General features: G+C 40.1%; 1 protein-coding gene across 1 annotated transcript; it reads left to right on the top strand.

Annotated features, from left to right (window-relative positions):
- Positions 1–3,887: 3,887 nt before the first annotated feature.
- Positions 3,888–10,160, top strand: slc26a10 (solute carrier family 26 member 10). Its single transcript, XM_085781970.1, has 18 exons — positions 3,888–4,351; positions 4,657–4,767; positions 4,970–5,127; positions 5,236–5,400; positions 5,504–5,656; positions 5,742–5,824; positions 5,929–6,076; positions 6,169–6,282; positions 6,824–6,901; positions 6,989–7,084; positions 7,669–7,775; positions 8,039–8,108; positions 8,307–8,489; positions 8,625–8,679; positions 8,835–8,923; positions 9,028–9,082; positions 9,259–9,365; positions 9,460–10,160. The coding sequence occupies exons 1-18, from the start codon at positions 4,087–4,089 to the stop codon at positions 9,496–9,498; spliced, it is 2,076 nt and encodes a 691-aa protein (XP_085638096.1). The 5' UTR covers positions 3,888–4,086; the 3' UTR covers positions 9,499–10,160.
- Positions 10,161–14,035: the final 3,875 nt, after the last annotated feature.

Genomic DNA, 14,035 nt, shown 5'->3' with positions numbered 1-14,035 from the left:
AGCTACATTACACCTTAATGAGAGGGGAACTGCAGTATGACTGTGTGCTTATGCCAGTTTCAAATGCATTGTGTCTTCTGTGTTGTTACCTTAATGAGAGCACAAAACTTAATTGTGGAGGATGCTTTGTGCGCACAAGCTGAGGCACGGTTTCCTTGGGGAGGCTGTTTGTAGGCGGGTGCCGCCTTACTCGCCCAGGAGATGCATGACCCAGATGTCCGATGAATGGACATGACCACTGTAGGTGTGGTGGGGGTCAGGAGACGTTCATCAGGAATTAACAGGAAATCAGCAACTCACTCTGAAACTCACGCGAAATGAAAGTTTCAACAGGGGAGTTGTGAAAGAAACACTAAAATCCTTGATGCTTCACTACCATGACTGGCCTCAACTGCAAGAGAATTAACAATATCAACATGGGAGAAAAATTCTCCACAGATCTTTCTCAAAAAGAAATTAGATTGTATTGTGTTGCCCTATAAATCGAGACATGGCTAATTACAGGTAAAGTCAAGAACAGAGGAATTAGCAAAGGAATAAAAAGTCTTCAGTTAAAGAATACAAGATTTGTTTGATTATTGTATTGCCTAAATAATAGAGCTTGACAAGCAACCATAATATATGCACTTTTCACTGCACATCAAAGGGCTGTTAGACAAATTCCTGGGTTGTGCACAGCTATTAACCCCTGCAGAAACTTTGTATAGTGTGAGTGACAAATCACAGCAAATTCATGAACCGACAGGAAGAATCCTTCAGAGAGGTACGATTGTTGCAGTCAAACAATGTAAATACCTGGACAGGCACTAATGGATGGAGAGGAGCAGAAAACGGAAAGGGATGGGAGAGGTAAGGAGACAGCGATACAAGGAGAGGATTGGCTGCCAGCAGTCAGCCTCATAGACAAGGTCATTTCCAAAGTAACATGCCATGGGGGGTCGGGACAAGCATCCCATAAAGCAGATAAAGAACAATAGCAGGAACTATAGGCCACAAATGACTGGAGCCTCTCCCTGGCTGAGAATAATAGAAAGACCCTGTAAGATCAGGACACACACTCAGCATGAAGGAGACAGGGTGGATGAGATATTTTTATAATTTGATTAATGCTAATGCAGCAAGCAAAGTGGGATCATTAGGTTATGCTGCCAAACATAACTACAGATGCCATCAAGTTGTATGTTTTCACAAGGCTCTCGACACTGCGTAAGTGTTTTCTTCAGAAACATCAACACTGTAAATGGAAACATGTACAACGGAGTAAGAGAAAATTGTAAAATTATTAATAATGGGTATCTAATTTTACATATTCAAACACTTGAAGTGATCTTACACAATGTGACTTCACGTTTAAAATATGCATGCGTGTGTGTGTGTGTCGGACAAGGATGATGGCGCCGTCACATGACACATTTTATGTCCACAACGGTGCTGATACCTTGTTTTTTTTCTGGTGCTGTTAAGCTAATTGGAGGCACTCTGGTTTGTATAAACGGCTTGTTGTGCCACTCAGGTATTCACGTTTTCATTGTTTGAATTCATAAAGAGCTGTCTGTGTTTTGATGGAGCAGAGGAGTTTTCGTCCAGTTTGGGGTTAACACTCCATATCCTTTTCCATTCAACACATTGTTCCTTTTACCACTGATTAATATCTTGTTTAAACAGCCCGCAGACACACCACGCCATCGCTATGTTCATAAATCCTCTGGAGCTGATCAACACAATGGCCCACATTCCTGGCATTTAAAGGAAGTTCCTTATATCACTGTGTCTCCTCTCCACCAGAGACAGAGAAATTCTAGGAATATGACACTGGAACAAAAACAACTCTCTACATGCATGTCTGTTTATTTCATTTAGTTTAAAACATTAGTGAGGCAAGAACACATCACACTTTGGAGAGTGTCCATCCCGCGTTTTACCTTTGTGAGGCGTCACTGGACCTCTCACCTACACCTTGTTGGACTCCAGTTACATGTTCAGCAATGTCTTCTCTAGCGTGGAATAACAACAACACGGACAAAAATTCTTAGTCTACATTAGCTATTGTTTTGCTTTGTTAAATTTAGAATCAACAATCGACATTAGAAAGAAATGGAGACATTTATCAGGGTGAAATCATTTGACCTGTCTCCTACATTGTCGCTGTATGTGGGATTACCAAACCCCCCTCCGCTAATTATGGCTTTATTGGGTCTGTTGAGGTGTCATGCTGTATAAAAATGAAAATGATTTCATACCCATAATATATTAACAATGAATCAAATGGCTGTGGTGATCAGCTTACAGTTATCATCCAAATCTACAAAGCTTTTTGTTTTTGAGCCCCTTTTAGCTTGTTTTGGTTGGACACCGGCACAGCTCAATTTAATTTCCAGCAGTGGGCTCGTAATTAATTTTTAGACTTTCCTCAGAAGTTGGAGGAGATCAAAACACAGCTAAGAGGAGAGTGGATACTATATTGATCAGGTGGCCAATCAAACACCTCTTAATGAATGTTACCCCATGTCTGCTAGATGAGCAAACAGTTACATGATGTTTACTGAAGAGCTATCACAGCTTTTTAGGTGACATGATGTCAGATAGTGCGTTGTGGATATTTTGTTTGGCTCTGGTAAGTTTGAATGATACTTTTCTGAGGATAAATATCTGCAAACCTAGAACCAGAGGTCACAGAAGCTTGCAGAAGAGCCGACACACAAATGTCCACAATACTATGTCGTGTGGATCTGCACATTACAGTAAGCAAGTCAATTAACTCGTCTGTGGAGGTATAGGACCAAAAAAGAGACAAGACCAAAGGTTAACCTATACAAATCGGTCTTGATCAGAAACAACTCACTGAATGTAACACAGATATGTCTCAAAAGGAATTTTAGATGCTTTACTGTCTTTACTTTGATGTGTTTGATCTGTATTTCCTGTAGACGTTCTGTCCTTTTTCTCAAAATCTAGGCCCATTCAAATCAAAATGCTTGGGTGTTGTCCAGCACAACAATAGTACATGGTGGCACTGCCTGCACTGCCTCACGTAGCCTAATGGGATGGGAGACACCCAAATCTGGGCTAATAACAGAGAAAAATCATTCCATTCCTTTGTTTTATAATTGCCAGAGAAAGACTAAACGTCGGTTAGGATTGTGATTTCCTTTTGCCTCATGCTTACTCATACTTTCATGATGACTGGTCGTATTTGAATGGTATCCGATACTTTCGATTTCCATGTTGAATTTTATAAAACAAGATGCTATTGGCAAAAGACACATTGATCCTTTTTTAAAAACTGTTTTAACTTGTATTTATGCAAAGCTCCATTGTCTTTGCTCCATCTTGACAAAGAACAACATCTCACTCATCACTCAGAATCTCTGATCAGAGTCAAGGTGTGGTTTGATCCATGAACCAGGCTGCCATGTGTGATTGAGTTTCACAGGGGTCTCATGAGTACCAGACTCGCTTTCTTATAGTTACACACAGTTAAAACTCCCACCCATTACAGACATCCATCCTTCTCGGAAATGAACTCCTCGCTAACAGACATGGTTTGAGGTTACACCTCATCTCCACCAACAATATGACTTTGATCCCTTTTAGGCGTTTCACAGTGCTATACATTGTATGACTTAATTGTGCCTCCTCTGAGCTTGTACCTCCCGCACTGCTCTCAGGAGGCAGGACGTAAGGGAGGATAGGGCTGTGTGTGTGAGTTTGTAGAGGGAGGGGCTGTGAGTGAAGGAAAGGCAGATTGTGTGTCTGAAGTTCTGTTTTCTGTTGAAAAAAAGAAAAGAAAAGGAAAGAGAAACCAAATAGCAGTAGGACCCAGAGGGTGTTCGCAGGAAAAATGGACCAGCACACCTTTATGTTTTCTGAGGCAGGACAAAGATGTGGGGGGATTAAAAAAAAGTTGCTGTACACTTTAAGCTTTGAGCCATGTCATTGGCTACGAGGAGTCTGACAGGAAAATGCCCTGGCTCTTGAGGTCAGGGCAGAGTCTCCTATATATATATTGCAATAGACAACAACTTTACTAACTCCACGACAGCGCTTGCATGGTGAACTGTCATCACTCACCTCGACGGGGGCAACATGAGCGCTTCTGTGGCCGTGTACAGGGACATTTACACGGAGGACCGCTTCAAACAGGCCTACGGCTCCGAGGAGAGCGCGGATGGAAGTTTGCGGCTCCGGGAAAAGCTCGCCGGGAGGTGCAGGTGCTCGAGACGGGCCTGCCTCCACCTGATGAGGGAGAGAGTGCCCATTTTCAACTGGCTGCCGAGATACAGGCTCAAGAAATGGCTGTTAGGAGATACTATAGCTGGACTGACAGTCGGTATTCTCCACATTCCGCAAGGTGAGGAAGCACGGGCTGTCAAACAGAAAAGTGCTCATTTATATTCAGAGAGAAACGAATTTCAGTAGTGTAATTGTTAAATTGATGATGATGTACACCTGATAAACTGTAACTGTAAGGTCAAAATTTACATTCACATAAGATCTGTGAATGTTAATCAGTCTGTTTTTAAAAAGAAAAAAGAAAAAAAAAAACATGTGCATGCTTCAGCTTCATAAAGTCTTTTATTTTACATTGTAAACACAGATGAAAAAACAACATGTCTTTAGTTAAACTGTCTTTTTGAATGTCCCCCTTTGAAACAGGCATGGCTTTTGCTTTGCTCACATCAGTGGCACCGATTTTTGGCCTTTACACCTCCTTCTTCCCCGTGGTCCTCTATATGTGTTTTGGCACAGGTCGACATGTATCCACAGGTAAGCTATTGTGCCCAGTACATAACATCTGTTTTATACATCTGAACAAAGAAAGGCCGCTGTTTTTCATCAACACGGGTGATGTCTTTGCCTCATGGACAGTGCTACGAAGAGTTTACCTCATGCATGCATTTTTGATCCCAGGTTGAAGTGACAGTCACAGTGTTTTCCACTGTTAGTGAGACAACGGGTCTTTTATCAGGTACCTTTGCTGTGGTGAGTCTGATGACGGGCTCTGTGGTGGAGCAGCTAGTTCCCACTCCTCTGGAACTGAACTCAAGTTCATCTGAAGCAGCTGACTTTGAGGCCCAGAGGATTGGAGTGGCCTCAGCTGTTGCGCTCCTCTCAGGGATCATTATGGTGAGACAGAAAACCCAATATTAAAAACAATGATTCAAATAAGCTGGCAGATCTTTCTGTTAGTTACAGATACTGCCCCTAATGTTACCTTATTCTCTTGTGTTCCAGCTATGTATGTGTGGTCTTCAGCTTGGCTTCCTGTCCACCTACCTGTCTGAGCCGATTGTTAAGGCTTTTACCAGTGCTGCTGCCTTCCACGTCACCGTCTCACAGCTGCAAAGCATGCTGGGTCTGCGGCTCCCTCGCCACACCGGGACCTTCTCCCTCTTCAAGGTAAGCAGTGCTCCACAAGGATGTCTTCATGCTCGAATCCAACATGTAACTGTTTGGGTATTTAGCTTCCTGTTACCTCACAGTTCACAACTTGTGTGTTCAGACTGTAGCGTCGGTGATGGAGAACCTGCGCCACACCAAAATGGCTGAGCTTCTCATCTCCTTGGTGTGTTTGGCTGTTTTGGTCCCAGTAAAGGAGATCAACATGCGTTACCGGAAACGGCTACGAACACCCATCCCTGTGGAGATCCTCGTGGTTAGTCAAGTGAAATTACGAATGCAGTGTATAATATTTACAACATAATTAATAAGTAATAAGGTTTTAATGCTTCATTCTTCAGGTGATTGTTGCAACAGGTGTGGCCTATGCCTCCTCACTGAACTCCACTTACAACATTGAGATAGTTGGCCACATCCCAGCTGGGTAACCTTCAATTTGAAAATAACTAAATATTTATGATAATAAATAAAAACACTGATGAGCTCAGTTGCTTAAAGTAGCATCACTTTTGATTTTCTTGTCTTCAGATTTCCAAAGCCACGGATGCCAGCCTTCCACACTTTCCCTGACATTGCTGGGGACACGATAGCCATAACTTTTGTCGGTTATGCAGTGTCGGTCTCATTGGCAATGATTTATGCTGATAAACATGGATATTCAATACATCCAAACCAGGTAAGGTCTGAGGATAATCACAGCTGCTTGGTGAAATGTTCAATTCCCACTGATGTCTTAACTTTATGTATTGGACCTGTGTTTGATTTCAGGAGCTGCTGGCTCATGGTATCTCCAACACAGTGTCCTCCTTTTTCACCTGCTTCCCCAGCTCAGCCACTTTAGCCACCACTAATATACTGGAAAGTGCTGGAGGATACACACAGGTAATGTGCATGCTGGAGATTTCTATGCAGTCAAACTCATGAGCCACTGCCATGCTCTTAATGGTACAAATAGCAATTCAAATATAAACAGATAGGATACAACAAGGTAGACCAAAAGGATACACTGTTGTTATAAGAACCAGGCATCACACCCACACTGACTCAAATACTCAAATTCAAAATAAACAGCAAAACAGTTAAGTAATGTCTTCTTATCCTTTAAACACGTCAGCAAAGCTGGTCTATAGATTCAACTGATATCAACAGAGAAACACAAATGCTGATTTTCCATTTATGTTCAATTGTTCAATTATGTATGAGAATGTAGGTTATATTTGCTATATGCTGTCAAGAAAGTATAGAGTGAAATTTGTCTGTAACCCAACTGTATTAAACCTACATGTGCAGTTAAGTTCAGATGTTTTATTTTATTTGCTTGCATACTCACCTTTAATTCTGCCATTGCGAGAATACTCCGAATAAGGAGGAAATCTCAAATGTCACATACAGACTTTCAGTAAGAGATGTGTATTGTCCGCAGCTCTCTGGCTTGTTCACTAGTCTGGTTGTTCTGATTGTCCTGCTGCTGATTGGACCACTGTTCCACTTCCTACCCAAGGTTGGTTTAAATATTTGCACCCTACAAACATGGGACAGACAGAGAAGAATAATGTTCACTAATCACATCCTTTATCTCTCTCCTCAGGCAGTCCTGGCTTGCATCAATGTAACCAGCCTCAGGCAGATGTTTCTGCAGTTCCAGGACTTACCTGAACTGTGGCGAATCAGCAAGATGGACTTTGTAAGGACATTTATTAGCAATATAAAACACAGTGTACTCTGAAATGTTCCCACTTTGCGACACAAGAGAAATGGTTAATTCGGCTAATTGAGTTTTTTTCAGTGACTTAGTAACATATTATACTGTTTGGGAGGTAGTCAGGCTTAAAACATTAATTCATTTTTACTGAATTCTCAAGTTACCTGGAGCAACATTTTTCCATGTGTAAACTGGAGGTGAAATTGTAAAATTAATCAACTTCATCCTCATAATTATTAATTATAATTAATAATTGTTTTCATATTTTTTTTCATGCAGTTTATTACCTGGTGTAGAGAAATTGATGATGCATGTCTCCTCACACAATAACTGCTATTTGAAATAAAAGCTCCTCCTAACGCATGTTGATCTCTGCCACACATTGTTGTTACTCAGAGCCATGGGATTTAGAGCACAGGTAGCACATTAGATCATTTACCTTCATACTTTCCCTTTAACACTGATTACTTGGCTGGAGTTTACCATATTTATCACTAACAAGCTTCCATTGTCAATTGTTATATCCTGACATGACAATACAATATTATGGTCCTGTCATTGTGTAGATGGTTTGGGTGGTAACCTGGCTGTCTGTAGTGGTACTTAACGTGGACCTTGGCCTGGCCATCGGGGTGGTTTTCTCTATGATGACTGTCATCTGTCGCACACAAAGGTACATCTTCCATTCTCTCTGCACAGTATTGATGCTGTGATTTAGCCTAGCAAGTACTTTGGCTAAATTCTCTATAAAGTTAAACATGAACTAATCTTGCACTCATCTGCAGCAAAAAGTTGTGTCAACGTGTGGTACAGGGCTAAGAAGCAAAAATATTAAACATTTTTTTCCAGTCATAACATTGAGTGTGTGCTGGCTCACTAGATCATGGCTCATAATGTGTCACTTTGATCTAAAATTCATGTCCCATGACTCAACAGAGCTGGTTGTTCGGTACTTGGCCGGGCCAGTAACACAGAAATCTACAGACCTCTGGAGAACCACAACAAGGTGAGAGGATCCCCCTGTTGCTTGATCGGTGCAGGTGTTTTTACTGCAGTATGTGCAAACGAAAAATGTGTGAAGACAAGCTCATTTATGTAAAATCTTGTATTCTTATTCAATCTACAAAAGATAATAAATATTTTTAGAGACAAGGCATGCTTGATATGCAAGAATGAAGAAAAATTAATGCTGATTTTCTTTCAGTGCTATGAGGTGCATGGAGTGAAGATCCTGACATACAACGGGCCCATTTACTATGGAAATCGTAGCTTCTTCAGGGAGGAGATGAGCAGGCTGTTGGGCCTGACTCCAGAGAAGATTCGCAGCTGGGAAAAGGCCAGAAAAGCTCTGGAGAAACGGGAGAGAGAGGCCACCATCAACACTGTGGTAAGCTTACTGCAATATATATATATATATATATATATATATATATATATATATAAATACATATATTGTAAAAAAAAAAAAAAAATCCAGTTTAATTTCACCATCTTATTGTTTTTTCCCATCCATTTTTTTCAGGAAAGAGGCATAGCAAACACATCTTTTTCCTCAGAAAATGAGTTCTTTAAATCAGGTCAGTAATATTTCGCTGAATGATACTAAATATGAAAAGTGTTTTAAAAAAATACTACTTTTTGTTTCTTTGATAACTGTATTTGCATTTTTATAGATGTCCTAATTGCTGTGGATAATTTGAACAAAAGCCACAATTTCTTTTCTGTTCTACAGAAACATCTGAGACAGACGTGCAGGCAGTGTTAATCGACTGCAGCAGTGTGATATTTGTCGATGTTGCTGGAGCAAGACTCTTTACACAGGTCAGTCTAATAAAACACAGCATGTTGACACTTCACTGTAAAGGCTTCACTCCAATGTTTTTTTCACTGTGTCAATATGATGAATTACTCATTGTTTTTAACAGATGTGCACTGAATGCCAGAAAGTTGGAGTTCATGTATATTTGGCAAACTGCAATGGTAAGACCTACTGTATGCATGAGAGTGACTTCTTTACCCATATTTTTATTCTGTTATGTTCTCTCTTTATACAACCTTATCCAGAGTTCTTTTTTATTTTTAGAGGGACTCTATGTACATTTGTTAAAATCAGCCTGCACAGAGTGGAAACTGATCTAAGATTTCTTCCACTTTAGAGAGTGTCTTAAAGATTCTAACATCAAGTGGTCTGATGAACTACATGAACCCTCAACACATTTTCGTCACTGTTCATGATGCTGTGATGTATATTCAACAGCAGAAGGTAGGCTATGGCTAATAACTGGACTTTGATGTCTGACTGCTTAGATTGTTGTGAACTCATGGTGACTGATGACTGCTGCTGTTGTCTGCCTCAGGAAAAACCTCCGGAGAACACCATGACTGTTTGGGTATGAGGCATAAGGACAGTCATGCTCCTTTCTACCAAATGTCTGGGACCAAAGTGGCGGAGGCATCGTGACTTCTACATTTGTGTTATTAGCTGAGACCGTTTCTCTCAGCTGTATAGGAACACTCCTGCATTTGGTCCACATTGTACTGTACACCAGTGTTTCAAAGAAACAGTAGCCCATTGTAGCACCATGACTTGTGTTAAAATAACATTACATTACAGTGTTACTAGTGTTTTCACAGATATTGGACTCACTCTGATATTAGCAGTCACAAATTCAGATCATGACAGACAATCATGTATTCAGCATTAAGAAATCTAAGAGACAAAACCCCCAAATATATATAAAGCTTCATATGACAGACATCAATGTTTTTTTATTGTCATATATGCTGGAACATTACTGTAGTAATATTTATTTAGTTTCTATGTGTGCAACACACAAGTGCACTGATTAGTTTGATAAAATGCTTTGTATATTTATATCTTTTGAGATATGTGCTTGAATATGCAGAAATGTAAAGTAAATGCCACCACATACTGCCTTAAAATGATCTGTCTTTCCGCTATAGAGAGACTGCACAAAATGTTTTGTGAATGACTTTTGTATTGGTCACAACTGTGGCGTCCTGTGGCTGTTTTGACAATAAATATATCTCAAAAACAGAACTTTGCAGTAAATCGAATTTTAATGAATGTCAGAAACAATGGATTATAAGTTTTGTGGGTTTGCGAGGTTATTAATATGTTTTAGGTGGAGACACAGTGTGGAATGTGAAGCATGCCACTCTGTTGGGTTTTGAAAAGAGAAGAAGAGCAGTCTTTGTTTTTGGTGAGGTGCTGCAGACCTGTATGTCTGCACTGATATATGATGAGAAAGGATAAACACAGGATTCAAATGGCAACTAAGAAAAAAATATTTTTGCCACAGCAGAGAATACAATTAGAAAAGTAAGAGCACCAACTGTCTGTCTTGGAGAACTTTGGTTTGTGCATGCAACACTCTTGCCAGACTTGGGGTGAGGGAAATACAGTAAATATATACAGTATTTTCATCACAGCAAACATATAGAAACATGTATCTTTGCTTTCCACAGACAGAGAGTTTACAGCAAATCTGCAGTTATTAGATGTCCAAGATGTTTTACCAGAGGCTGTAAATGTCATTACATTCATGACGAATAATGTCTTATACCTCACCACCATGCTGCCCTCTGCTGTCCAACAGTTAAGGGTTTCCCATCCACTGCTCCCCACTGTAAACCTGTTACCTTGACCTGATAAAATTATATGTAGTGTGAGTTCAAAACCGGGACAAAAAAGAAAAAAAAAAGCTAATTATTTTCTTCTTGATGTTAGATAGCCAAGTTATTAATTTTTTCCAGTGCATATTTCAAAGAGGCCTCAAGACACTGTACCCTTTGGGTTTTCCCTTTAAAGCTCAAGGAGTGTTTCACTAATTGGCAGGAAGTAGTCCACTTCAATTAAAACATGGTACAAGGCTCTGGCCAAATGTTTACAAAGCCAGATTCTACAGGCAGACCTACTAACACATGCACACGCACACGCACACGCACACACACACACACACACACACACACACACACACACACACACACACACACACACACACACACACACACACACACACACACACACACACACACACACACAGGTTAGCAATCTTATGACAAAGCTTTGATTTGCTTATGAAAACGTCTTTACAGGTGAGGTAGCAAGAATGGGAAAACTGAACAGGCTAGACTGTGTACAGCATGTAGGTAGAGGAGGTACAGTAACAGCATAACAGAGAAAGAGATCATTTTCATTTGAGACTAATAGATAGATAGATAGATAGATAGATAGATAGATAGATAGATAGATGAAGTGACTACATTTAGTGACAAAGGTTAAAGTTAAGGTTTCCTTACCTGATGGTAAATTTGTTTTACTGACCATTCCTGACAATATTTAATTGTTAGAGCGTATTGATGCTATCACTGCTATTATTACTATATTGTATCTACTGGTATTACTACTACTACTACTACTACCACTACTGATGATTTTAGGTACCTTACAGTAGGAGGAGACAGATGTTTGTAGCAGCCTATTGTAGTTTAGTCTTGTGTTTTGTCTCCATCTTGTGATAAAATGTTGAAATGACTTTCAGCGATAAAGTTTGCTGTTACCATGGTTAGAAAACTTAGGTCCTCAATTGAAGGCATTACTGTAATACAACAGTGTAAAACATAAGCTAAATAGATTGATAATGCAACACTGTACTTACTGTTTACCTTACTTGAGGTGGAGCTGTTTTTTTCACTGATTTTTACACAGTAAGTGGACTGAAGAAGGAGTTGGATCCCCTCACAAGAAATCGAGAGAGGCCAAAGTCCAATGGCCAAATTCTTCATTATCATTATTTGTCTGTTTTAATTATCTTGTTATTTTGAGATAATTGAGATAATGGGATAAAAAAGAAAATCTACGTTCCTTGGTGTGACTCTGTTTTTTTTGTTTTCTTTTGATATTTGCCTTTTTTTTTTTTTCCCTCCAAGTACTGAATAATCTGAAAATCTATGGGCCTCAAACAGTTATCAAAATGAAGCCACCCCAGAGTTTCAGAGGGAAAATGTGTTTGGTGGAACTACTAAAAACTCATAGACATGACAAGGAGCCCCAGCCGAGCCACACGCTTTCCAGACCGTTTTTTATTTAAATTTCTTGGCTTTCCCCTCACAGATGTAATGGAATAGAAATGTAGACTTAAATACATGTGTTCAGTTGTAACTACCTCCAATACTTTAGCTTTAACTATACTTTGACGGCATTTTAGAAAGAAATGTACTCTTTACTTTAATCCTGCATTAGACAATTCACATTAGAAATACAATTGTGAAGAGAAATCACTAGTCAGATTCAAAAAAAATATTTCCAAACATCAATACAAGAATATAGTTAAACAATTTTCACACAATTATTTGGCAACAAGGGGATTCAATTTCACTTGTTAAGAGTCAGTGGCTGAAGCTTTACTGTAATGCTTCTCTAGAACTTTTCAGACTTTAACAACTGTACAGCAGTAGAGAGACACACCTTTTAGTTCACTTCCTTGTTATACCAAGTAAACAAACACAGTACTATGTAAATACATTCAAATACAAATGTTCCCTGGAAATAATACTTAATAATTAAAGCCGCAAGCGGCGATGACGGGCCCTCGCTCACCCATGCCACCGCGGGGCCTGAGGCATCCCGGGCTGTGGCGTGAAGCAGAAAAGGAGAAAAAACCTGGAAGGAGGCCAAAAATGCAATGTTTCAGTCATCCACCAGGGGGCAGTCACCGCATGTGGTGTGGTGCGTTCAGGGGCGGCCCCTCATCACTCGTGAAGTTTGGAGTGAATCGGACAAAGCATGAGGGAGTTATGAGCGGTTAATGGTTCATCCACCAGGGGGCAGTAATGGGATGCATGCAGGTGCGTTCAGGGTCAGTCCCTCATCACACGTGAAGTTTCGAGTAAATTGGACAATGTAGATGGCACTTCCTGTTTCCACTAGGGGGTGAGATCGCCTATGAGCATATGGATACGTTGAGGTTGTGACCCTTGACCTGTGTACCAATTTTCATGATGATACGAGATCAATAAAGCCAAGAAAAAGCCAAACGTATTTTCATGGCGAGGGATGATAGTCGCCGCATCGCCACACGGATGCCATTACTCGTAGCTTCACAGCGTTCATGATGTAGTTTTACCACCTTGTTCTGCATGTTTTAGAAGTGGAATGAAGCTGATGGGGTCAACTATATGCCATCAGTACACGTTAAAGGAAAACCTGGCCACTTCCTGTTACCACCGGTCTGTAGCCAATTTGAAGTCAATCGGTCGGGTGAAATCCCTAGGAGGAGTTTGTTCAAAAAGGTCAAAAGTTCAAATCAAAATGGCCGACTTCCTGTTGTGATTTCACCATGTCGTTAAGAGGCTTTTTTGTGCGTCTTGGCATGTTCAGTAAGCCCACCAAATTTCATGCGTCTAGGTGAAACACAAAGGCGGGGCTGATGTTTTGAAATTATTGGGTATTGGCTATTTAGCCATTTGGCCACGCCCATTCCCAACGACTTTAAAATATCAAATTTTTCGCGAGGCCTGATGTGCATGCCAAATCTGATGCATTTGGGGCATGTTGAAGCCTCCAAAAATGCAATCCTTTGGAGAGAAAAATAATGAAAGAAAGAATAATAATAAACAGAGCAATTACAATAGGGCTTTCGCTGGGCGACTTGCAGTCGCCGCTCGGGCCCTAATAAACCTTTCAGTTGTATAAGAGTTTGAGTTGTCAGTGCAGTTAAGTAATAAGTTTCACATCACATATGGAGGCTTATTCAAAGTGACAATAGCTGGATCAAGTTCAAGTGCCTTAAAAGTTTATCCGAGAATGCAAAATATATTTACACTTGTATTTAGAAAAATATACTTCTATCATTTTAAATTGGTATGATGACTATTGTAGTAAATTACAACCTAAAAGAGTAATTTGCA

This window comes from Trachurus japonicus, chromosome 7, assembly GCF_045865225.1.
Source record: "Trachurus japonicus isolate A0001 chromosome 7, Traja_1.0".
Lineage (NCBI taxonomy): Eukaryota > Metazoa > Chordata > Actinopteri > Carangiformes > Carangidae > Trachurus > Trachurus japonicus.
This window is presented reverse-complemented; position numbering and strand designations above follow the sequence as displayed.